This window comes from Acanthaster planci, linkage group LG04, assembly GCF_054643075.1.
Source record: "Acanthaster planci isolate LZ-2023a linkage group LG04, COTS_SCS, whole genome shotgun sequence".
NCBI lineage: Eukaryota > Metazoa > Echinodermata > Asteroidea > Valvatida > Acanthasteridae > Acanthaster > Acanthaster planci.
The window spans coordinates 16,897,638-16,923,680 of NC_141780.1; the positions used below are offsets into that span (position 1 = coordinate 16,897,638).

Sequence of the window (26,043 nt, forward strand, 5' to 3'; positions counted from 1 at the left end):
AAACAAAGCTCTCTACATACTGTATAAACTGGAAACCTCCTTTAGAGATATTTATATCACCAGCTTAAGTTATGCTCTTTCCAATTTATGCTTATTTCGTGGAAAAAGGGGGAAGTTGGGAAAAACCGTCAGTGCAGGTCAACTACCTTATGCTGAAACTAAAATTAATGCAAGAGATGCGAAAAAAAATCCATCAAAGTGTCAGAGAGCTGCGTTCATTCTCCTTTATAATTCCATCATGACGACGTAATTCCAGCTGATCAATGAGCTGAAAGGACACAGGGTCTCCAACTTTCTAAACAACCCACCTATTTGCGTCTTTCTGACGTACTTCAATTCCCCACTGCGCCAAAAACCCACACAACATGCTAATTACCTCAACAAGAAAACCTGAAAGCAAACCATCTCATAGTCCTGCCAATTAGAGCAATTCCACACTACCCGGCTGAACAATACCCCCAAAAATAGTAAAACACAAATTGATTGTGTGGATTCATCAACAACTGACAAGGGGGGGGGGCAAGGTGATGACGCCAAAATCCCTGAAATGGAAATGTCCTTGCAGCTCTTTGCAAATTGAAAGCTCAGGGATTGATAGGCAACATTATTTGTATTCAAGTCAAGGGAATGAAGGAGCACAATGCCTTTAGTGATATAATTAAATTATCCACACTGCAGACTTAGACAGATGGCAAAACCCTTGGAGAGGGTGAGCGCGTACGTCCAAGCTAAATTACCCGATAACAATATAATCTCGGGAATTACCTTGTGCCCTACATAACAATTCCCAAGAAGCCTCAGACTGGGCAACCATTAAAGTTCCATTCAGGGAGACGTACTGAACCTGCTCAGAATGACTCCCGTTCAAGCCCATCAAAAGGATTGTTCAGACATTACAATCCTGAATATGTGACAGTCTTTACCAGGATTTGTTATATATTTCATAAGAATCTTGAACAATTTATTTCTTTGGGAGATATACACTTCTTAAACTTTTTAAGTCATGGTAAATTAAAACAGTCTTTCAGCACTGATTTCAAATATTGTTGTAATGTCTTAACATTCTAACACTCTGCTTTAAATAAATTTCAATTTCTTTTACTGGTTTTTTTTTTTTTCTCAGAGAACTGTTCGTAAAACTTAGAGAACAATTTAATGAGAACCTACGAAAGTGAACAGCATTAGTTCGGATTTACACACACAAACAAAATGAAAATGAATCCCACGACAAATGACAAGGAACATCACAATTCTCTTGGCACCCAGAAAAGTCGTTGGAACAGGAGTGTCAACAAAAGTGTCATTCTTGTCAGAAAATTCATCAAGGGGGCCATAAGTAAAAAACCCAAATTACTACATGTATTTGTCCATGCTGAACAGCACCTTGTAGGTAGCCAGCTGGTATCCAGCTCCCCCCCCACCATCCTATTAAGAGATTCCACCTCTGGCTATTCCAAAGGTTCCGTACCTGTGTAACACAGTGCATGTCTGCTTGTCTGTACACTGAATCTTTAACTTTACATGTTTACAATTCACTGTGTTCCCTCTGCGACTAACAGAGTACTTTATTGCCATCTGACACAAGCTTTCGAGCATGCCATGCCGAGCTTCATTTACGTCTGACACTGTCAATATTTGAATTCCAGATTTCCCTTGTCACATCTTCTCCTCAGCCACATCAGCTAAAGTGTAAGCTCGTGACAATTCAACATGATTCTGTGGGCTTCTCTGCAATATCTGAACTCAGAGTTGTGATTGCTACACCTCAGAGGACAAGGGAATTGTGCTTCCTTTTGTTCTTGCGATATGGCACTTTCCCACATACTGGGCTCACACACTTTATTTTGAAGACCAGATTTGAACAAGACAATGTGTTTTGAGGACAGGAAGGCTCCTTCATTCCTCTTGTGTGTCTGTCCTCTATGGTAAGGCCATTCAAGATCCCAGAGTTTGAAAATTGACCTCTGCCAAGGGGCAGTCATCTTGGTTTTCTACCATTCAAAACATCACCAGACTGAGGCTGGGAGGAAAAATAGTCTGTTCCCTTTCACCAATATGTGAAGTTGTATCAATTTTGCCGACGGGTCTACGGGAAACAAGACAAACACGGCAGCATCATGATAAAGTTATGTAGCCTCTGAGTTTTGGCAGGGGTCAACCCAATATTTTTTCCATGGGTACGATCTTGCCGCGCCATGTTGGTTCCCACTATGTTTGTGTGATCTAACCCCTGGTACTGTCTAATTTAAATACCTCACTATTTGGGATATTTAAATTTGGACTTTAATCAGTGTGTTTATGTGCGTCGAAGATTTAAGCATGCGTGACATGCAAGGGAATATGTGTGCACAAGTGTAAAGCTTTTGAAATACGCGCGCGATTGCCTTTTACGTTTATGTATATTCATCCTGAGTAACCAGTCAGCGTCATTTTCGCATTCTACATGACCAGGGGCTAGTGAAGGAATGCGCACGCAGCCCATGGACTCAAGGTTGTGGGTCAATCATCCAAATATCCATGCACATGTGAGCAGCAAAACGGGAATAGCAATATCCTCAAGGCAAAAAAATCAAATTGCATCAAAGGCCTGTACTGTCTTATGTAAGTGTATCATATGAGGCCAGTTTAGTTTGTCTGATATTTGAAGAAGTTTGACCATTTTGATCATAATTTTAACAGATCTAATGAAATAGAAACTTGAGGACAAACTTAGAGATCTCATACAAGGTATACCCCAAAATAGAATCCAATTGATCCGACAAAATTACACAAAAGGATATGAATATCTGTGTCCAACTTTGAGCCAATCACAAGGCACCTTGCTGGGCATGCAACTGGTTTCTCAAACTCTACCAAAGCCCACTGCTGATTGGCTGATGGCACAGCAGGCTGATGATTCTCCTTATCTTCTGTTTTTGGATTGGGTGATTTGGACAGTGGGCTGAGCAGTTCCTCTTGAAAGATATACTCTTGTTCAAAGCTGAACTCTGTTTTCAGAACAAAAACCAGAGATAATTTTACACATACTCTGACATATCAATAACTTGTTCTTTCATGTTTTTACAGTAGCCAAAAAGATTCAGCAATAATACAATCAACCATGATATCATCGTATTCACATAGAGAAATAAAACAGCCAAAATCACAACAAGCTGCACAGTTAAACGGTTCCACATAGACATGTAGGTGTCTGCATCAGCTAGCTGGAGGTCATAGGTTTGACCCCTGCCAAGGTGCATTTCTCTTTTCGTTTTTATGCACCTAACGAAGCCACAGGGCTAAATACGCAACATGTACGTCCACAAAATAAATATGCAGTGTAAATCCTGGTACGAAAATAGCTCTGACCTTTTTAAATATTTGATGTGGCATTATCCTCCCTCTGCCTTCAAAACATCAAGCAGCGATAAAACCAAACTAATGAGGCAAATTAAAATTTCACACATGTATGCAGGCAACATTTAAGAGAGAAGGTTGATTCAAAACATGACAGGTGTCCTCTCCATAAAAATACATGTACCCTAAATTACATTTTAACTAATAACATTTTAACTAATTGTAACAAGTTTAATTTTCACAGAGCTCCCCTTTTATGCAACTTTACAAGCTCTTTTCATAATCAATCAAGAGCAACTGAAGGCCATAAATAGCTAATTCCTGCACGTTAAAATTTCAAAGCTCTGTCACCATCACTTGTCATCTTGTCCTACTTCAACCGTGCCTTTCCTGGATTTCCAGCTAATGCATCACCTGTAGCGAGTGAGTCTCTCCTAAGCCTAGCTGGCAGGCACTCACCTTGGTCCGACGACGGCCCCTCGACTCCATCTTTCGGGGCTAAGCCAAAGAAGAAGACCCGTCCCATTACCGTCTCATGCCCCATCGTCACTGCCAATCAAAGACACAAGGATGCACTCGGTCAGGATTATTGGCACAGCATGGCCGGAAATGTGCAACAGGCCGGAGGAGGGGGGGGGTGCACAGAAGGAATAAGCTAAGAATGAGCTAAAGCCACGTCCAAAAGTTACGACGACGGTGTCTAGAGATTGGAAACAATAAAACCATTTCTTGTATTAGCACTTGTAGCGACTTTCTATGGACACCTGTTCAATCTTCTTCTTCCAGGTGGTGCGCCAACTTCATAAACTTGAAGACTCGGGCACATTGATGGATAGGCACTTCATGGATGGAGTGCATTATAGAAAGAATAGCCTACTAGTTTATCATTGGATACCCATTTGGTAGTACGTGGTTAAACTCTAAGTGGCTTCGAGCCAAAAGGAGTCCCAAGAGTATTGGACATGGTGTTCGATTCTTAGGTTTTAACTATGGTTGTTGGTGATGCGGCCATGATGGCGTTGTAGTATTACACCATTACAAAGACATGACAATGACATACGTATCAGGTAAAAACATCAAAATGACAACCAGCAGACAATAAAAAGGATAAAATATCTACCAAACCCATACAAGTAGGTAAAAAAAAAGACAAGTGAAGCTTGATAAAAGCTGGATGTGATTAAAAACTGTAATTCTGAGTAGTTTAGCTGCTTTTACACTGAACCTACGGCCAGGGATCTATAGACAAACTGTTTGCAAACTGTCCAACAGTTCATAAACTTTAAGCCATCAGAGCAGTCGATAGGGAATCCTAGAAGGGTCTGAAGAGGCTGCCCAAATGATCCTACATATGTACATGCTGGCTGAATGCACCCAACCCTCCACAGCTTCATCATGTGAACAAAAACACAGCTTTATTGGATTACCTCAGTTTTGTGTCTGCCGAGAGAGTCATCACAACCATTCTTGGTGGCTTGGACCATGGCCATTAAGATGAAATAAGGCTGGTAGGCCTTAACATCGGGGTACTTTCTAACAAGAGCTTAGTTACATGACATATGAAACTAAACAGCCTTATTTTCCAGTGTAATGGTCAATAAAAGAGGAAGATATCGATGATTACTCATTTTTGTGCCAGAGTCTGCCTCAGGGAAATGAGGAATTGTAAATGTCCTTCCTGTGGGTGCAGTTGATCTTTTTTGTTATCAACAGTATATGGAGGGCCAAGTGATCTCTTTGCAGTTCTCCATGAAAGGCAACTTTTGTTCTCAAGCATTACCCCTCAAGCTATGGGCCTATTGATGACCAATTGCCTGTGATCAAATAGGACAATTATAAAGGGAAAATGTTCCCTTTGAACCACCCAAAAGTTCCCATCCATCTAGAGAATGGTAGAGGGGTAAGCAATGATGGTTAGATGGTTTCCTAACCATTTGTACATGTACATGTATGTTGACTTAGTGCCTGAGACTTGCCCAGATTTCTAGGGTAACTTACAGGTATTGACATATTCGGTCACCATCTTTTGACACTGGCCAGCCTATGTGTACATACATGTACTGCTAATACGGGCGATTCACAATAGTGCACCTCCAAGAGTTTGCAACACGTTGGCCAATCACTATGCGCAAAATCTGTCAACCCAATGTGCACTTGCAATGTACATGTACATGTATTTATTCATTCAAAACTGCACTCCAAAATGAACTGTAGAAAAATGGTTTCCATCAAATGACCTCACTCTGACACTCACCACTCGCTGTCTGACCATGTAAAATATGTTTAATATGAGAGCTTTGAATAGCTACTGTAACTTGAATGGCACATCCCAAGATGACCCTAGTTTAATTCTCAAATTCTTGTTTTCCAGATTATGACTCCAAACTCAAAAGAAATCCTTCCTCCCCAGGGTGAAGAAAAAAATGCTTGCAAATGCGACTAAGTGCTCAGCCAACTTGAACAGCAAATCCAAGATCATATCTTTAAATGTTAATCCATTAATATGCCGCATTTTTGGTTTCCATTTCAAGGATTACACCAGCCATTTGACTTTAGCCAATTCTCAATGCCAACCCCCTAACTGGTAAAATCCTGCTTTCTGAGCTGATTATAAGGAGTGCATGCTCAAAGCTTAAAGGCTCAGGGCAGGGGATAGGTTAACGTCCTAGCGACTCTGACAGCAGTACAAGGAGGTCTCATTTTGAATTACGTGTTCTTTTCCATTCGCATTAATTTGTGTTGCTTAGGCCTTGGGCAATCACTTCAGTAGAAATGGAGTTTCCATGCCAACAAGATCACATGACATTGATCTTACTCTGAGAATTAATCCCTAATGAGAAGTGACGGAGAGAAATGCCATGCTTTGCAACTCTATGGATAATCCTACAAGTCATCATTACTTTTATCAAAATGCCCAGCCACTGTCATTTGTCTTTATTACAATAGTCCCTCCCTGACACTTATACTCAATTCAGGTAATTTTTCCACAGCCTGTATATACATGTATCAAGTCGACTGTGACATCTGATACACTTCACTGTTTAAGCATCAAGTGTTCTCAGGAAGAGGACTAGAATAAAGATGTTACCTGGTATCAACAAGCACTGAAAATATACATGTACCATAAGGCCTCAAAGTCAAACATACACCATCTGATAATACTCATCCAGAATTCTGACCAAATGCTTGCCTAAATAGTAGTACCATTTGAAAATCTACACATTCTTACAATCCACAAAATTGGAAGAACCTAAAAAACAAACAAACAAACAAACAAACAAACAAAAAAGAATCAAGTCACCAGACCTTGTTTTGAAATAAAGGCCTTCAGCAGAATCAAAGACTAACTATGCTAATCAATAGGAAACATTTTTTCCCCAACTGGAGGGGGGGGGCAATGGCAATTTTTTTCTGATATCACTCTCCATTTTTCATCCCTGAAAGAACCATTAATCTTAAAAGGAAGGTACCTGTTTCTCCTTTGAAGTGCTTACACAATGTTTTAATTCCTTAACAAAGAAACAAAAATCCAGAAAAATTGGCAACATGTCCCGGAGGCCAGGGAAACCCTAAATCCTACTGGAATACACTGATGAGATATACGTGTAGTCACAAATAGTAAATTGAAAATCAGAAAAAAAACCTTGAGAGTGTAATTGCATGGACACTATCCTTAAGGCCAAGCAATACATGTATCTTGGGACACTGCTCCTCATTAATTTGAATCAATTCTACCAATGTAAGGCAGACTAAAAAAAAATCTGAGATTCATTGCCACCAAATATGGGTATACCACAGGAGAATTACAGCATTACATGATGAGATCCACCAGGTCTCGTAGTAATTAGCCCACTCTAAGAAACCAATTAGACTTGTAATCCTCCCGGAGTTGTTGGTGTTCAACATGTGAGTAATGAGGGTGCTGCACGTGAAACGCTGTTTCCAGCATTCCTATTTGGCTTCAAAGCTTTTAGTGGAGATGACCTATCGGCCATATTTAGGTCATTGATTTAATCAGAGCTCTCACTTGGTATAGAAATGCCTGGTTGAACGTGTGTCACAAAGAAGTTAGGTTTGTGGAAATGTGTGCGTTTTACATCACAGGCTAAATAAATGTACTCCATTCAACAGTTCCTTTGTGAAGTTCCTATGTCCAGAAGTCTTATGGTCTACAAGAGTAAGTACATGTACTGTACCAGTTATTACAACAGAAATTTTGTTAACAGGTTAAGGCAAAATGGCCACTCAAGATACATGTATGTGTGAAGGGCTGCAAAATACAAATGAGAAGACTGTAGCGTGTCCTGTCTATGGGCTCTGACGCTGACAAGAACTTCTCGGTCAGGCTCAAATCTCCGTTCCGGGCAAAACTGCTCTGTTTATTTTCACGAAAGCAAAAGGGCTGTCTGACACACACAGCTCCAGACACGAGGCATCTAGCCGCGGACTGCGCAGGTGCAAGGCGGGAAAGCTGCAGGCCGTTCGCATACCAGTGGGGGCAGCCCGCTAGCTCCATGTGGGTCCGAGCTGGTGCCCCCACCAGCCCAACCCGCCGGCGCTACAAGACACTCACATTTTCAGAATACTGCAGACAACGTTCTTCGTAAAGGACACCACCAAGATGACAAAAGTACAAAATGTGGGTCTGGTGTTTGCCTCTGGGAAAATTGGCGTTCATCTTGGTGAAACTACACGTACACTCTATTACTGAAGAGTTAAACTTAAGAATTATCACCACCAGTACGGTTTACATGAACATATATGTGTCAATTTTTACTGGATGTAAAAGCATGGGTACACTGAGCAGAAGCATACCCCCCCGAGACATGGTTGCCAAATTTCATTTTGTTTTTGTTTGTTTGTTTGCTTGTTTTGTTTTTTTGCTTTTATTTCTTTCAGGGGGGGACTGAGATTCTTTATCAACCAAAAAATTGAAGAGTTATTTTTTGGGGGAAAAAATTGTTATGCCCCCTCCCCAGACCTACAACCGAGATACACCACTGGGGCAGAGAAAACAGTTGTTGGCTTGTGCTGGAATCCATGCAAGAATCCGAGATAAATCCAGATGTAAATGGAATGAATCCATAAATGAATTATTAACTAATGAATCCATAAATAAATGAATCCATGACTAAAAGGAATCCACAGTTCCCTGCCCTTGCTGAATTTTAATCACTTGTTTCAAGAGCAGGAAGGAAAATTCCGGGCGGAAGTACACAAAGTAGTTTCCCTCCATCTGGGCATTCCTTATCAATATAAATTAGAGCCATCTCTCTGATCTTCGTTTTAGACCTTTTATAGTTTAGGGAAAGGCATGAGCTTTAAGAAGTGAGTGTTTAATATACAATGCCTTCTGGAGGTTGTTGATACCCAGTCTCTCTTCTACATTTTGGCTACGTCTCACACGTCACGTTGGGACGACGAAGTGACCGCTTGGAAAACAATAATACTGTGGGGCAGGATAAAGGATTCCTGAGGTGGAAGATGACAGGGTCAAAGATCTAAAAGCCTGTGTCTTGTTTGAGCTATAAATGCTCTAGCTGCATTGCCTTTCATGGACAAGTATTGTTGAGGTCAACAAGCGTTCAGTAATGACAGGATCAAACCAGCCAACCAACCGACCATGAACAGTTTGGAGGGGCTTGGGGATGCTTTATATCCTTCAAAACAGACTCAGTATGCGTTACAAATGAGCACACAATCTCACTGCGGGGAGAATAATAAACAGAAACAAATTTACCTGTCCATCTGATAAGGTGTGATGATCTGAGAAACAGACACAGTGATGACTGTCGTCATTAGAAAGGCAGCCCACTCCCGTTTTTCCTCCGAGCATGTATGCCAGCGATTGGATCACCTGATTAAACCTAATGAAGCACTGTGTCCCGCAGGACAAAGAATGATAGCAATGTCGGTATACTCTCTGGGGGGAGGGCGAGGTGTCTCAATGTTCTAGGCGGAGGCTGTACTTCACTAATTAATGGATCTCATTTCTTCCAATGAGCTGGCCAAGGTGACTGAATACAAGCACTAATGACGGCACTTGATACAGCATGCTAATAATGAATCGTGAATTTCAACAAAAATACATGAAGATGCTTGGCTGTTTGTGAGAATTCCTCAAACTAGCAAGAGTTTTTTTTGACAAAAAAGAAACTTCTGACCTTCTCCAAACATCATCATGTCATTATTGACAACAAAAGAAAATCAAACCTCGTTTTCTCAGACGTGACGCTCACATGTATATTTCTGAAGTCAGCTTGTTGAGAGCATGTGCATACACACTGTTCTGAATACGGTCCACACTGTGTGGACATTTCCTGCTTAAAATTGCCGTGTACAAGTGCACTAGTGCTTGTGGGTGCAATATTTAACAACATTTTAGCTTCTGTTCATAGAGGTGTCTCCGTACATCATCTGTAGATGAGCTCAATATCATGGGGGGACGAAAAAAATAGGGATGACAACTGCTTCATAAAAGTGATACGGTTGTCTTGACTGATTGTGGCAATCTCGAAGTCCACCTGATGTAAGAGTCGTGATTAGGTCTCCTTACAAAATGAAAATAGATGTCAGTGGGAGAGAAATATTGCTGCAAGCTAGCTGACTTTCATGATGACCACTGACAGCAAACTGTGAACACTTGAAAATTTTATTAAATCTGGCAAGATTCTACATGTATGTTATTTACGCGAGACCTGCGGGGGTAGGGCCTTGGAATTTGTCTACACTTGAGCAAATTAAGCTCAACTGGGGCCATGTCTATGGAAAGGCATCATGTCAATGACATATGCCAAGAGCCACAGGGTTCACAATATTTAAATGATGGGTTTGGTCCAATAAAACTTTATTCCCACATTCAAGATATGGTATAAACCCTTGTGCAAGTGGGGGTACTGATAAACTGTATATGTAAATCCCCTCCCCCTATCCCATCCCCCCCACACACAATTGTCTCGGCCCTACGGATGATTGCTACACAACACAATTAAATTTAATGTCAACTTTCGGCAAACAAGAAACAGCACACCCGAAGCACCAAACACAACAATGATCTCCTGAAATGTCAAGTTGTGAACACAGATAGGGAGTACTTATAGAATTTGCATGGACAAAGTTCAGTGTCCAACCAAATTGCACTCTCTATTTACTAATTACAGCATAAACCAAAATGAGATAAACCAAAATGTTCAGGCCTTATACATGCTAAGAGTTGCATACATGTCAAATCTGTCCCTGAGCTAGCAAGACTGAAAAGAAGAAATGAGAACCACAACACGGCCACCTCGTCAAAGCCAACCAATCCCCCTCCTCCCCAGGGATATGATATACTATGTCAATATTTCAACTGCACTTCCCACAAGATACAAATCTCGCCTTCTCTAATCCTTCCTCTGAGCGAGTCTAGACTTTCAGGAAGTGAAAGTACTCCTAATCGTAAAGAAAATACACGGCCGGCATCCGCGACCGGTCAACCAGGTGCAAAGGAAGAAACGATGACTGATAAAGTAGAGTTCAATGGAATGGTTACTATGGAGCGGAGGATTACTTAAAAAAGAAACTTGTATCTGCTAATACTTCAGTTTCTAATTTGGGCTATGTTTAGATTTGTATCCTTGAAAAAAAAGGTTGATAGAGCTGAATTAAATTACACGTACACGTGTCAACAAAATTTGTAGGCACAATGCAGGAGTGTCAATCCATGCAGTTTTGATATTATGGACTGCCATTAGACCTACAAAGTATGCCAGACTTTCAGAAACAATAGAATACCATTGAGAACAATCTCCTGCCTTGAATGTCTGCCAGAAGAAAACTTGTTTAGGATAAAGTAAAACAACGAGCAAATACACGTACAGTCTGAGAAGCACAGCAGCCACGCACATAGACGGAATGGCTTCAGTAAAGATGAGGCAAGCTCTTGCTGGAAAATATCAGAGGATAATTGTGCTGGCTTCATCTCTATTCTAGCTACCAGGTTTGCTTTTCAAACTTGAGGATTTTGAGCCTAATGTACAGGTACAAGTACACATGCTTATATGTGATGGGAGAAATTGAATTTGAATCGTTCAAGGTTTTAAAATAAAAAATAAGGCCAAAATGAAATTACATATCAAAAACATATGTCAACTGCCACAGTTTTCCTTCTACTCCGCAAATGAAGTAAGGACCCCAAAAACTGCACAATTAACCCTAACCCCCTTGGGTGTGTAAAATCATATTGAAATCGGAAGACTTGGAACTGTTAGGGATAGCAACATGTATACAAAGTCAATCTTACCATGGAACTTGGCCTTTGTTGAACATGCACCTTTGAAGTAAGGGATCTTTTTCACAGATATGATACCAGCTAATAGAAAGACAGAGACAATTGCTTTTTATTAGTTAATTTAAGCCTGCCATTAGCTGAATGATTTGGACAAAAACTACCCAGGTAGTCTTAATATCCATAGTGTGAAAAACTTGAGTGTGGAAAAAAAGAAGGCCGTTTTGCCAATGCATAGTTCTAGACCCAATGTACACGCTCCGGTACTTGAGTATACGGGTGACAAATTTCTGGAACATTTTTATATTTGCAGAGGGGGGACAATTTAAGAACTTATTTTGGACTTTTTGCTCAGTTCTGGTAGATTCTCTGGAAATATAATTAATCTAGGGGACGTTTTTTTTTCAGAGGCCAAACTCTTTTAGTTGTTTTTGTTGTTGGGAGGATTTATAACTCCACTTAACCCCTGTAGAATAGCAAAAAATGTACAAGATGTCACAAATCATGTCTGGATTTACATGTGGGTAATTCCAGAAATTAGGTGTCCATTTTTTTGTGTCCCTGTCACATCTGTCATATGATTTTGTAAGTTCAGAACACATTTTCTAATTTAAAAGAGTGACGAATTAATGCAAATTACCTGCCAAACAAATAGTAGTTGTTTGAAATCAATCCCAATGATATTTCCATGTCAAATATCAAAGGTCAGATGTAACAGGAACATGAAAATGTCACACTTTTGGACCCCTAATTTCTGGAATTGCACATGTACAGGAGGGGCTTTTTAAAAGTAACCATTCTACTAATTTTGCTCACCAAAAACTGTGGGCAGAGTTGAAGGGGTGCACACCAAGCCTCTCTCCAGCTGCTTTGGGTCAAACTGGGTGACACACACCCCGACACGGTCCCCCTGGGCTGCAGACTGCACCGGTTGTCTGAACATCTGCATGGACTTGACTTTGCGGGTTATCTTGAGGGCCGGGATCTCGACAGTCTGGTTTTAACCAAAAGATGGACGGAAGACAAAAAAAGCTCATTCTACATCAACGGGGAATGCAAAGGTACAGGTACAAATACAATGTAGACAATGAACCACTGGTGTGTATAAAAACTGAACGAGGTGAAAAAACAATGAACCACTGGTGTCTATGAAAACTGAGCGGGGCGAAAAAAACATGAAGGCACGGAAACCCAATTCTGTCATCTCGATTCCCCATGTCACCTGCAGTGTGATTTCATGTGCAGCGCAATCCTCCCGTTTTTTTCTTCAAAAGATGACAAGCCAAAAGCAAAAATGGAAAATAAATCTTTCACAATGGACATGGATTCTTATTACCAACTCGGCTTATGAATGCACATTGCTGTGTGAAACTCTGCAGTTTGGGCAATTAAAAGTGGTGGAATCGCAGCTTACAGTCAAATAGGCCAACTGGTGCGTGGAAACCTGTCCGGGTCTTACAGAGGATTGAGTGGAAACAGTTGAAGAAGGGGCAACGATAAGTCTAAGTTCCTTTTTGAAATGCACAGTGGATTGAAGCAACAAATGTTAAGCACCCTCGTCAATTAAAACGCCTTCTTGAGAAAGCAGAAGAATGTGAAAGCTGCATTAGAAAATTTGGCCAAATGCTTAGTAGTATTGTAATTATATATGTATCATGGGTAGCGGCAGAGAGCTAAATTGTCTTCCATGAGGATACGACCAAAGTTTTCTGTGATAGGAATTGAAATGGCTTTCTTCAACATTTCACACTGGACAATGTGGGAACATGCAGAGAATTTCTGTAACTTGCAAAGGGGGGGAACAATTTTAGACAAGTCCTGAGAGATTAGCATGCAGCAGTGAATGACATCTATGATCACCTCAACACTTGAGAGATTCCCAATGTGTTTGTGGAAAGGCTTGAACTACCATACTCAGTGGTGTTTGAGTGTGTGCAGAGCCCTCAAGGAACCAAATCATGTGTCAAGGCGAGGAGTTGGTGCACCATGGCATTGCCTCGGAGTGTAATAAAGTGAAAAGTAAAGACATCTTGCACAAATGACAACAGTGGTCAGCCTTTTTTAAAGTCCAACTTTGTAAAGGACTGCGGTCGTGGTATTGTCATTTTAACAGGTCAAAATTTATAGCACTCCTGGGACTTGGACAAGTTTGTTATGAAATAACTCTGTCTGAAAATGGTCGTAAACCTCAACATGAATCAAATCAGTCTTGGTTTATTGCTCAATCAACGTCACGGATTCAGCACTCCAGAAATAAGTGTTACGCACCGATTACCACGCATGTTTTCCTCTCTGCTTCCACAGATGCAAGTCACTCAACTTTGATTCCGTCCCATTTGTCACTTACGTCATTGACAGCAACTCTGCCGCTAAGCATGGTGCCCGTCATCACGGTCCCCTGACCCCGGATTGAGAAGCAGTGATCAACGGCATACAGCATGGGACCTGTGGCGTCCCGACAGGGCAGGTAAGCCTGCCGCTTCAATTCCTGAGAGGGATACAGAAATGGTTAGCCCATTATTCAAGGAATCAAATATTCAGCCCTTTTTTAGGCTATAATTAGCCAGAGACCAGGAGGTGAACATCCTTGAATATCCTCCAACCATCGGGAATCTGTGGGTGGAATATGGGTGACTACTTCACAGCGTTTGATCTGACCCTCGCCTGAGGTGGGAGAGGTTCTTTCTCTTCCCCAATCAATTATGAATACAGCAGGTGCATATAATGCAGCTGCACTGCAGGCCAAAGAGAGTTATGGTTTATTTCCTGCAAATTTTGTCACTTACCCAAAAGGTTAAAAATGAATACAATCCTTCTCTTCAACTCCCTGAGGGGTGCAAGTACAGCTCTGACATAAACCAAATACATGTGCATTATCTTCATGTACATGTATGTGGTTAACATATTTCATTTCTAACTTGGAGCTGATTATAAAAGCACACTACAAGATCAGACTTACAAGGATACTATATGAAAAATATACAGTATGTACAAAGGAAAATCCTTTGCTGTCTTGCACACAGCTTCTAACAAATGAATTAAATTGAGCAAACTTCATTATATTTGTGTATTCTGCTGTAAACCGTCTATCTCAACCAATAATTTAGTTTTTTAGTTTATTTTAAACATCATTCACAACAGTTATTTCAATTTTGCTCCAGTTATAAAAGGGTGTCAGTGGAGCATCTCTACATGTGTGTATGGGCCACATTTTTTCTCTCTTAAACAATGGCAGTCTCCAGGACATACAAGACTGCAAGCGGCTGATAACCCCATCTGAAGATAAATTTTCCCCAAGATGGGGGGGGGGAAGAGCAAGTTCTTCTTTTGAAGTGACAAAGGCATTGTCCAATGTGCCCCCCGGGGACCACGGCATCAACGGTGATGACGTGCATGCAGGCAGGACAGGGGTGCAACCACTGAAAATGTTGTCTGTATTGCATTACATGCTGCACCTGTCCACGGCACCGGACCATTCTGGCGAACACAATGCAACAAGTTCACACAACCTCCCTCTCTATTCAAATGCCAAGCTCGCTCTGTCCAGATCTGACGCACTAGAGATCTTTGGGATAAATTCAAGAACGTGAGGATGCTCGGCAAATAAGCAAGGGAAGCTAATTCGCTTTTTCAAAAATATTCCATATCAGTACGTGTCTTGAGTCAGCTCCTACCTACATGTATGTGAGGTATTCACTTTCTGTGATCCATTTCAGTATTTTTAGAAGCCAATAACACAGTAAAAGAAAGTACACCCTTTCTCTATAATACAGGACAAAATTGGCACTGACAAAAATAAACTCATAATGGTTGCTCACCCCCAAAGCATAGAATTGGATAAGTTACACTTAACAGTATAAAGATACTGGGACAAAACCAAACAATTCTCTTCACGTGCATGTACCATACAAAAAATACAGAACACGATCAGATTCAAATGTGAAAGTTTGAACACACACCAACTTGGTGATTACACTGACTTACATGTATACTGAGAATTTAAATGTTAAAGGGGATGGGCCACGTAGGGTTAAATTGATGTTATATGATAGTTTGCAACAGCCTTATGTACAGTAAGTTGGATTCACCCCTCTTTTATGTCATTAAATCAGCAAAAAATTGGCATTTTCTCTGTGCTTTTTCAGTCTCCGTCTGGGCTCTTCGCAAAAATTTATTGAAATCAGTCAATGAGGGCAGCAGACAACTCTTGGCAAAAATTGGACGTCATAGGAGGGACTCGACTTTCCAGACCAGAATGCATAGTTCTGGCAAGAAAGTTGATTGGTCCATGCAAGAATAATAATACTCTGACCTCCTGTGCGTAGTCGGGTACGTAACTCGTACTTGTCAAGTCAACCACATTTGGTCTTGTTTCCTATGCCCTTCTCAGGGCACAGCTGTTGGACAACTAACTTGACGTGTTGCATTCATTTTGTTTCACATCGCGTTGTACACGTGTAATAATTTCTATTGTGAATTTCGAAAGAATGGCGATAAACAGTGTTGTCAGTGGCAGTTTTATAGCGACTTTTCACACCAGCACTTGCTGGTATAGATTTATGGACAACACACAATCAGCTTTCCCAGTAGGCCCTAAAGACTAATCCCAACCCAACGTTTCACATCACCAGGTTTTGTCGACGATAAAACATGTATGTTTCACTTTAAAACAGGAAAAAGCATCAAACACTGGAATTTTCGTCGCTTGAGTCTGACATGATGGCTAATAACGTTAACACAACAGCACTGCGTACATGTCAACGGTTCATCCATGCTTGGTTGATTCCCCATTTGTTTGTTTGTCCTGTCCATTCGTCATTTTGCCTTTGAGAAAGATTCTGCTAGGATCAAAACATCAGGCCTTCCAAATTTTGTGAAAAGTAAATTCAAACATATCTAGCAGCCCATGCCACACACATTCTTTCAGTAATGCAGATGACGGAGCAACTATGAAATACTTTAAAGGCCATTCATTCCTATCCACAGACCATCCCTTTGGCAATCATTTGAGCAACAACAACTGCCCCTGACCAATACTTCACGAAGGTACTTGCACTTCAATGGGCCTTGCAAGTGAATGACAGCAGGGATAACACTGGCATCAGCACACCGATACCGTGTACTTTGTGAAATACATGTACCAGTACATTTTAAAATGTCCACACCACCTGGCCCTATTCCCAAGGCCACAGACCACATCTTACCTCAATTACCTAACCTCAGTTAAATCACCTCCCTTAACCTCAATCACCTCATATCAATTGACTCACCTTACCTCAACCATCTCACCTCAATTACCTCATCTCGTTCACCTTGCCTAACCTCAATTACCTCTTCTCAATTACCTTACCTCAATCACCTCACATCAATTGCCTCACCTTACCTCAATCACTCACTTCAGTTCAATCTTCTAACTCACCTCAATTACCTTGCCTCAGCTCAATCATCCACCTCATTTCAATCACCCCACTTCACCCAAATCCCATCACCTCATCAACTTGCCTCAACTCAATCACCTCATTTCAGTTACCTCGTCTCTGGCCCCCTTCACCTCAATCAACCTTGTCCCACCTAAATCACCTCACCTCAGCTCAATCACTTCACTTCACCTCAATCATCTCACCTCAAGAATCTTGCCCTCACCTCAATCAGGGTCTCCACACCCTGAGCCTCGGTGTCAGGGCTGTCTGGTCCACCAGGCTTGGCTGCTACCGCGATGATGGGGCAATCTGCAAATTTGGTGTTCTCCAGAGTCTTCAGCATCCTTTTTGTCATCTGTGTGGCAGCAATCATAGACTTTGTGAAAGACCTTTCTTGGTGGCAAACGTCACCAGGCAGCTTACACATACATGTATCTGGTATCAAAATCACTGTTTTTGCAACTTAAGTTTTGGCCTGGTCTTCTCAGCCTAAGTTTACATTTGTTGCCACACTTCTAAAATAAGACTGGTGCCATGACACCTAGACGGTACAATTAGAAACGTTTTCAAGAACTCCATATTGGTCCTTAGAGAATTGCGTCCGAACATCAATTTATTATTTTGAAATTGAGATAAGTTACAAAGTAGCAGTTTGCAGTCGACCCAGCTACAATATGTAAAATACGACAAATATATGGAGAATGTACCCTAGTTTCTTCTGACATAACAAATGGCCTGCAAATTTAATACATCTGGTAGCTGTTTTTTTTCCCCTTTTAAGAAACCACATCCATGATCATTCTTTAACCTGGATCATGCCCTCAATATTAAAACAGAAATGGATGAAGAATGTGTCAACTGTATCACATGCTGTCACATGGAGACTGTACATCTGTGACAAAAATTAGGTTTCATGCAGGGAATCGCGTTCTTTCTGAAGGAGCTAATTGCTTAAAGAGGGAACTGGCAGTGGGGAACAGCGGTTACCTGACAAAAGCTTTCGTCTCTTCAGCATCAGGCTCAAGTTTTTGAAGCATTTGTTTTCTTGGCGAGGTATTAAGCTCTTGATTTTCAGGATTTGGCTCAGCATTCCTGCTTGTCACCATCTTGTACATACACATGTGTACAGAAACATCAAAGTCTGGGGTTCCAAGCCAAAATTTTGGCTTTGTAGGTTACCAGAGTAAGGCCATGTCAATTATAAATTTATCTGTTCTGCCTATGGGCACTGGGAAGACTATGAAGAAATGTTCAGTTATTATGACCCCCCCTGGTTCAAGCATTAAGACCCCCACAAAAAAAAAAACCAACAATTCAAGTACCAGAGGTACACCAGGCCCAAGGACAAGGCTAAGTGTCGCTAATGATCAGAGATCTTCCTGATGGAAAAATAAAATTACAGCCATTTTAAAGAAAGGCTACAAAGAGGCAAAACACATGAATGAGCCAGGACACACATCTCGATTTGGCAATAAAAGGATCCAATAAAGATTAAAAAACTGCCTTACATAAAGTAATCACAACAATTAAGGAGGTGCCCAGAAATATTAAGATTTACATGTAGAGAGAGCTTCTCTCTACAAGGAAAAACAGACACAAATGCAGAAAAGACACAGGAACGACGAAAGTCAGAGCAGAGGCATGGGTCTATGGACTCTCAGGAGATCCATGTACATGTACCTTCCCTTTACAAAGTTTAAAAAAGGCAAGTTTCATCAACAACTTTAGATACTGATGTTTGTGAGGTGTTATATACTCGCTTACAGTAGCAATGCTTTCGTGTCATCACTATGATGGATGGTTCATCCCCCCCCAAAAAAAAAAATTGGTCACTTGAAAATGCAAATTTGTCAACCAGATTGGAATCACTGTAGCATCAAATGAGAACGGGTCCAGGAAAATTCCCAGGGAGAGCATTAGCAGGATCCGGGGTGAGCTATCGATTCTGGCCCAAAATATCTAAAATCCCACGAGACACTCTAATGACAATCGCCATGACAAAATCGATCTCCATAAAAAAAGCTATTAACTTTTTCTACTTTTTATCAACGAATGAAGCTTCTGTAATACCAAGAACAATAACACACTGTATTTCCAGTACATTTACAAAGCTCAGTATAAAGTGTACCAGCAAAATGGGCATACATGTACTTTATAGTGTTTTTGTTCACTGTATGCATTTTTGACTTCAGTATTCATACTTCTGTATGCAGGTTGATAACTTGTGGCCATGGCTCCTGTTTTTACCATAAGCGGCTCACAAAGAGTCGCTGAAGCTGTAAACAAAAATGTCCATTTCAGGCACAGCCCGACTTTTTCATTCACTTGAAAATAGAGGATGGGATCCAATTGCATTGAATCAAAGTGAACTGATTCAAATCAAATCATATCAAATTCACTTAATTCCAAACAAATTATATAAGTTATCCCATTTAAAAACATCATTTGAAGCGTAACAAGAGAACCCTACCTTTTCAATCATTAGAGTTTTCTTTGGGGCAGGGAGCAGGTCTGTCTTGTTGAGGACTATGACCATCTTAGAACAGGTGATTTCTCCTATAATAAGGCACTGTCAAGGAAAAATCAAAAGTAGAAAAATTTAAATAGTTCTCCACTAATACCTACATTGTACTTGCAATCACTTGTATAATTACTACCAAACAAAGTACAGAAAAGATTAAAATAAAATCAGAAATATTCTATTCACCCAAACTGCCCCACGTCCACCAAATTTAATCCTCCAAATTCAGCCACAACAAATACATGTTCTTCTTCCGACAATTCTAATTTTCACCAAATCTACCATATTTTTCTGAACTTTTATCCTTACAAGTGTACTTCCCTCCGGATACAATTTTATTGTCTCCATTTTTAAAATTATTTTCTTTTCGTCTATAAACCAGTGAAATACATGTAGGCTCTACCTCAGCCGACTGTGTCTGCATTCCCTTGGTAACGTCAATCACCAACATCATAAGATCAATAATTTGAGCTCCTGGCAAAATCAATCATAGCCAACAAACGATTATTTAATTGCAATCAATCATGTTTTCTTGCTTGTGCCGTGGATCCTGCTTCCCCGTTCAAAACCCGGTGTTCGGGCTATCCTCTTAAAACAATGAAACGGCAACATTTGAATGGACCACAAGAACCAAGATCACTCAAAAAATGCAGCTACTGTACATGTATGTAATTCGGCGCTGTTCAAATTTCAAGGTACAGTATAATTTAGTAAAAATTTCACTTTACCCTAGAGGACATACATGTACATACACTGTATGTAACACAAAGGGAACTGAGGAATTCTCCCTGTTCTCTGCGGTCAGTCTTTTGTCCCAAGCAATGGGTGCCTGTGCTTATAGTCTATGGGAGAGTGTTACACTGAAGGAACAACCGCAAGCACAATGCACCTTCCTCACTGGTATTGCAAAACATGACTATAAGCATGGTAAGAGCGTGCATACAGCCTTGTTGCCAGGCAACAGAATACTCTCTTTTGCTCATGCATGGAGCCAATATTTCCCTGGGAATTGAGGTGGGTCCAAATATGAGCCAGATGAGCGGGGTAATAATGAATTAAACCGGTATAGGCACTTGTATACATGTATCTACATCACCACAGGGCCTCATTGATTATTACAGTCGAAAAGGTGTCATTACCAGCTAATTGTACCAGTTTCTCAACCATACAATAATTGCATGCACATGGACACAAATCCTCCAAAGATGTTCAGACCAAGAAACTTTTTCAAAGGCATTTATAACAGCTCTACATGTAAGAAGTTGCATTCTTTGAAGTGCTCCGTCAATCAGGCAGCTTGAAGAGCTTGACGGATGCATGATCAAAAGGTCAATGCACATGCACATATCCATAAACAATCCTGTTTTTCTCTCTAGATCCAATAAAAAGGCAAGAGTGTGAGGTATCAGAGAGTGATGAAAGGGGACAATTTCATTTGACAGGAGAATTTGAACTGAAACGAAAAAACTTTAGAGTGTACCGACAAAGGTTGTTACCCATTGTTATATGCTGAGGCATCTACAGTTCACACACACATACAGGAAAGGTAAAAGAAGGCATTGTGAACTTGGATGCAATTTAGAGTTTGAGATATCATTTGTCCAATTCACACTGGTACAACAAACAAAATTACAAGAAGCTTGTTCGCTTGATATTTTCCGAAATTGGAAGTGATAATGATTGGCATTTGGAGTGCACAAAAGACATACAGTTGAGTTGATATATCACACACACATAGGCCTCAGAAATCAAATCTTTGTTGCAGAAAAACAAACTCTACGGTATTTACATGTACACCATGTACGTGTACAGGTACTAGTTCACTGTACAGGTGTGAATTTCTTCTGATAGAAAAAAGTGTTCACAGGTTTAAAGTGCCCATGAAGTCTGTACATAAAGAAGACAGGTTGTTATTCTTACCTGGCAACAACACACTTTATGGTGCATGCATGTATTTCTGATCACTCCAATTTCATATGTGATTGTGAACAAGGTTGCTGCATCTAGCAAAACCAATCATCAGTGAAGACTGAATAAACGTTATATCATCCAGCTCTCTTTTAAAATGACAGTCAATCTAAGTCAAAGGTCACATTTAAATTAAGAGGTCAGAAAGGTGTTAAGTACACATGCGCACACCCACTAGAAAACAAAGATGCACCGGTGAACATCTTGAACAATCTAGTATATACCGGTTTATGGCAGTAAATGAATACTTGGTCTCAACAACAGATATAAGGCTGACCTTTTGACCCAGAGTGAAGGGTCTGCAATTTCATGCAGCCAGCTGATGGCCAGCTGAGGACTTCCACTGCCAATACTCTTGGTCAATCTTGACCAAAATGCCCCAGAAGAAAAAAATGTGGGGATTTGATGAGGAATGAATTTTTCTCATCATCAAAAGGAAATGATCAACGTGTCAAGCACATTATTTGAAAGTCATCTTTAAACTGCTGACAAGGTGTATGTGTGGTACCAGTAGTTTAAACAAACAAGCAATGACAAGACCTAGATGAACCGGCGTCGATGTGTCAAGAATGGCAAAGGAGCACAGTTTTGGAAAGCCATTTTCGAAAATTCTGACAAGAACGTGAATGAAATCCCTCGCAGCCTGAAACAAACATGTATGCTAAGACCTAGATGAATCAGTGTCAAAGTAAACAGACCCTGTCGCAGCAATAAAAAGAATCTCCCAGAGTTTGGGCTCGCTGTACAAATGGCAAAGGCTGGCGTCAACAGACCGAGCAACTGAACAAATGTTGGCCAGCTGAGACAAGATGCACGTGTGCTACCAGAATTGAAATCACTGAGCAAGCTACACAGTTTTACAGGTGCACCGCAGAAAGTTAATAACCCGGCGGTGCAGACAAATCCCACAGACAATCTGACTGCACTTCTGCGGTGCAACTGGCTGCCCGGTAGAGAGATGCAATTGCTTGGTGTTGAAGATATTCTAGAATTTTGTTACATGTAATCCTTGCACAAATAAATTGGAAATTGCATCATGTTTTTATCTTTTGCTTTACAATAGTACATGTGCACATGCGCTTCAATAGGCTGAGAAATTAGTACCATAAGATGCATCATAGCCAACGCACAACCAAAAAAAATACCAGTCCCATAATGGGTTATAACTGGAAACCCCATCCAAAAATTCTGAAAAAGCCCATCGGAAACCAATCATAATTTTTTTATTATCCAATACTGGTTTAACAAAAATTAAAAAAAAAAACCTTGTTTCTGCATCCCAAGAATGTCCCAATCACTTCTGGTTTATTTGATTTCACGCAGCTTACATATTGTGCTATATTTCTGCAAGGGACACTCTGCCAGGCAATCACACAGTGGCAAACTGCTTTACATGTACGTCGTTCCTCAGGTATATTACTATTTATTAGGCATCAACAAACACATTCAAACTGCACACATTTACAAGAAATTGCAACAGAGACAAAACTTAGAGGCACATGCCGGGAATTAACAAAGTTTATTTAAAACCTGTGGCCCGAAGGCCTTCAATTCCAATACCTTTGACCACAACAAAAATAGACAAATTAATATGTAATATAAATCAATAAACAATTATTATAAATATACAAACAGTAAAAATGGTAAAATCGTAAAAAGTTACAGTGTATATAAAAGAAAAGACATAAAACTATTACAAAATATAACATTATGATAAGAGTACAGTGAAACTAGTTCAACAGCTGTGGCAGCAAGCGTTGTATTTTAGGGAATTAATCCAGTTATTTAATGACATTTCAACAATGCCAGACTTCAGGGATTTTGGTAACTCATCCCATTCACGAGTGAACACATTCACTGCAGAACCATGAAGTCTTTGTGTGTGAGCCCAAAGATGACAATACTGCACAGTTTTTGTGTGCCGGCCATTGACCAGGATACTACATGTACATCTAACACTGTTACAAGTAATACTGCCGTACTTTGTTTTCATGACATAAGAAATTGAAAAAGCTTGCATCGTTCCACAAGAGTGGTTCAATGTAGAAGATTACGTCGATCAACGTACACGTAGGTCATTTCCAGTCTTCTTTGTTTTAATATCATTCTTTCAGCACGACGCTGAACACTTTCAATCAGGTATCCAAATGTGCTGGAAATGGGTGCCCAGTTCCAACAGAAAATGTGGCGGTACCCCCTACTCTTGATGCATTCTTTACTAGGGGTATCCTGAGCGTGACATAAACAGCCACTGTCCATAGTTATCCGGTTATACGTCTACAGGTGAACATGCATGAAAGGCCCTTGGTCCCAGCCGCTCATTTATGTGTACATGTACAATGACTGAAGTTTCCATTTCCGTTTTTATAACAAACAGGCCTACCTGTATCTTGGCCAAGTATGGTGACACACTCATTTGTAATGAGGGTCAACTGTAAATATGGGATATCGTGACCCGGTTCAACTACATGTACTGTAACAGTACAACGTAGCTGGCTTTTGCAAGCCCCACTCTATCAAACTCCTTCACAATCTTTAAGTGGATTCTGGTGGAATCAGGAGGACTTACACATGGTTACTAGTTTTGGCAATGTCTAGAGCTTTTGTCATTACTGCTTAAATCATGGAAAACAACTATGGTTTAAAAATATTTAAACACATTGCGCCAACTGACTTTTGGAGGTATAATCAAAATAACAGGAGCTTAGATGGTCATTTACCGCTTGCATTCCAATCAGTGTCACTTGGTAGATTATTTGTGTATGGGCGTATACAAAGTCAAATAGGTGCTGCCTTCTCTCCTGGGCTCTAGTACTAATTACTTATCTTACCTCCAATGATGGTCTTGATGAGGGAGGCGTGGCCCGGGCAATCCACGAGGGTAATAAGGAGGCGGTCATACTTCTCGCCTGGCAGGTGTTCGGGAAGGTCAACAGAAAAAGAAGAGAAGCCTGGAAAGAGGAATAACCTATTAATTGTCTTGACTTCCTCCCCGTGACGTTATAAGTAAATTATTACTCAGCATGACTGAGGCCTCGGCCGAGAATTATTAGCAATCAATAATTAACGACAACAATAATTCTTTCATGTGACATGAATTATTCTGCAGAGTGAAGAGCTTTGACAATGAGGCAATCAATTCATACCAAGGAATCTAATGACGTGACATTATAAATTATTTCCAACAATAAAAAAATCCTGATTATTTCAAGGAAATAGGGCAGGAAAATTTGCAAGGGAGTATGGCAGCAAGGAATAAAATCAGATGTTTACAAAAATGAAATGTCCATGCCATTTTCTTAATTAATGAGAAAACACTAAAAACTGATGAAATGATTTGGCTAAAGATGCATTTGAGGGAAGCTTGTTTTGGAAGGAGGGACTGGGCACCAGGATTTCTCAGCAAGTTCTACAAATGTCTGGAGTCTTCGGTTACAGCTGCTCTACCATGGAATTCCATTACTTCACAATATTATGAACTGTTAATTCTATTCCACACTTTACAAGTTACTCTATATTAAATGAAGACCAAATTGCAAAATGTACCGGTACCCAGTACTTACATGTAGATCATCACTACAGGATTAGTTAAGCATGAATAAAGAACAAAAAACGAAAATTAGTTTTTTCTAGACAAGTTTTATGGGGCGGAACTGATTCTGTGGACACAGCCATTAATGAGTGGTCATGTGATCAGAATGTTGATCATGATGTCACAAGTGCTCATGGGCACGTGGGGAGGGGAATTCTCAGCATCGTTCTGGAACACACTCGGCACCGCTTTGGGCTTCAACCTTAGCCTTTTTGCCAGCCCCATTTCGTACTGCTGGATATTCTTGTAGTCATCACGAGTGAAATGTTCACTCACACCCTCGCTTGACGGTCTTTTCCTGGAGGACGGCAGCACTTTGCCAACCATTGCCACCATAGATGCTGTTTTTCTGGCAATGTATGCCAATGTGCATACTGGGGATTGTTTGTCTGACACAAAACAGTACTGTGCTATACAGTACAGCATTGCAGATGAGTAGGCCAAAAAATGGTCTGTAGAAATTGTGGAAAATTGTCACAGAAATCTGTCAGCTAGCACGGTATGAGCACCTCATTGGAGCAGTTGTGACGTCACCATCGAGATTCTGATCATGTGACCATTCATTAATGGCCTCGTCCACAAAGTCAGTTCTGCCTCATAAAAACTGTCTAGAAAAATACTGTGCGTCATGATTTCCTTTTCTTGTTCTTTCTTCATGCTTAACAAATCCTGTAGCGACAATGTACATTTGGGCCTAATAAGGATAGTCTTCCTTTAACAAAGGTACATGACCAAAAAAAAAGTGACCATCCTAGATTTCTGCCATTTCCAAATACGTGTATGAAGTGCATCATTTCTCAGACAAACTTCTCCTCGTTTCCAATCAGAGGTCATCCCCTGCCTCAAGTGTTATTGGTCTCCGACCATCTGAGTGACAGTGTCTGGTGTGCGAATGGATGTTTGCACAAGCACCGGTAATAGACTTTTAATTGCAGGGAAA

General features: G+C 40.5%; 1 protein-coding gene across 2 annotated transcripts in view; it reads right to left on the bottom strand.

Annotated features, from left to right (window-relative positions):
* The window catches only part of eefsec (eukaryotic elongation factor, selenocysteine-tRNA specific), a 38,924-nt gene that overhangs the window by 5,857 nt on the left and 7,024 nt on the right, over positions 1-26,043 (bottom strand). Inside the window, exons 3-11 of one of the 2 annotated variants that reach the window (XM_087135195.1) lie at positions 24,343-24,462; positions 19,947-20,017; positions 19,493-19,591; positions 17,246-17,377; positions 13,950-14,090; positions 12,419-12,596; positions 11,618-11,686; positions 3,796-3,885; positions 2,779-2,987 (exon numbers count right to left, since the gene is read on the bottom strand). In XM_087135195.1, the coding sequence (XP_086991321.1) occupies positions 2,779-2,987; positions 3,796-3,885; positions 11,618-11,686; positions 12,419-12,596; positions 13,950-14,090; positions 17,246-17,377; positions 19,493-19,591; positions 19,947-20,017; positions 24,343-24,462 (1,109 nt within the window). The remainder of the gene's footprint in view (positions 1-2,778; positions 2,988-3,795; positions 3,886-11,617; positions 11,687-12,418; positions 12,597-13,949; positions 14,091-17,245; positions 17,378-19,492; positions 19,592-19,946; positions 20,018-24,342; positions 24,463-26,043) is intronic. The other variant, XM_087135196.1, reaches the window with a different exon arrangement.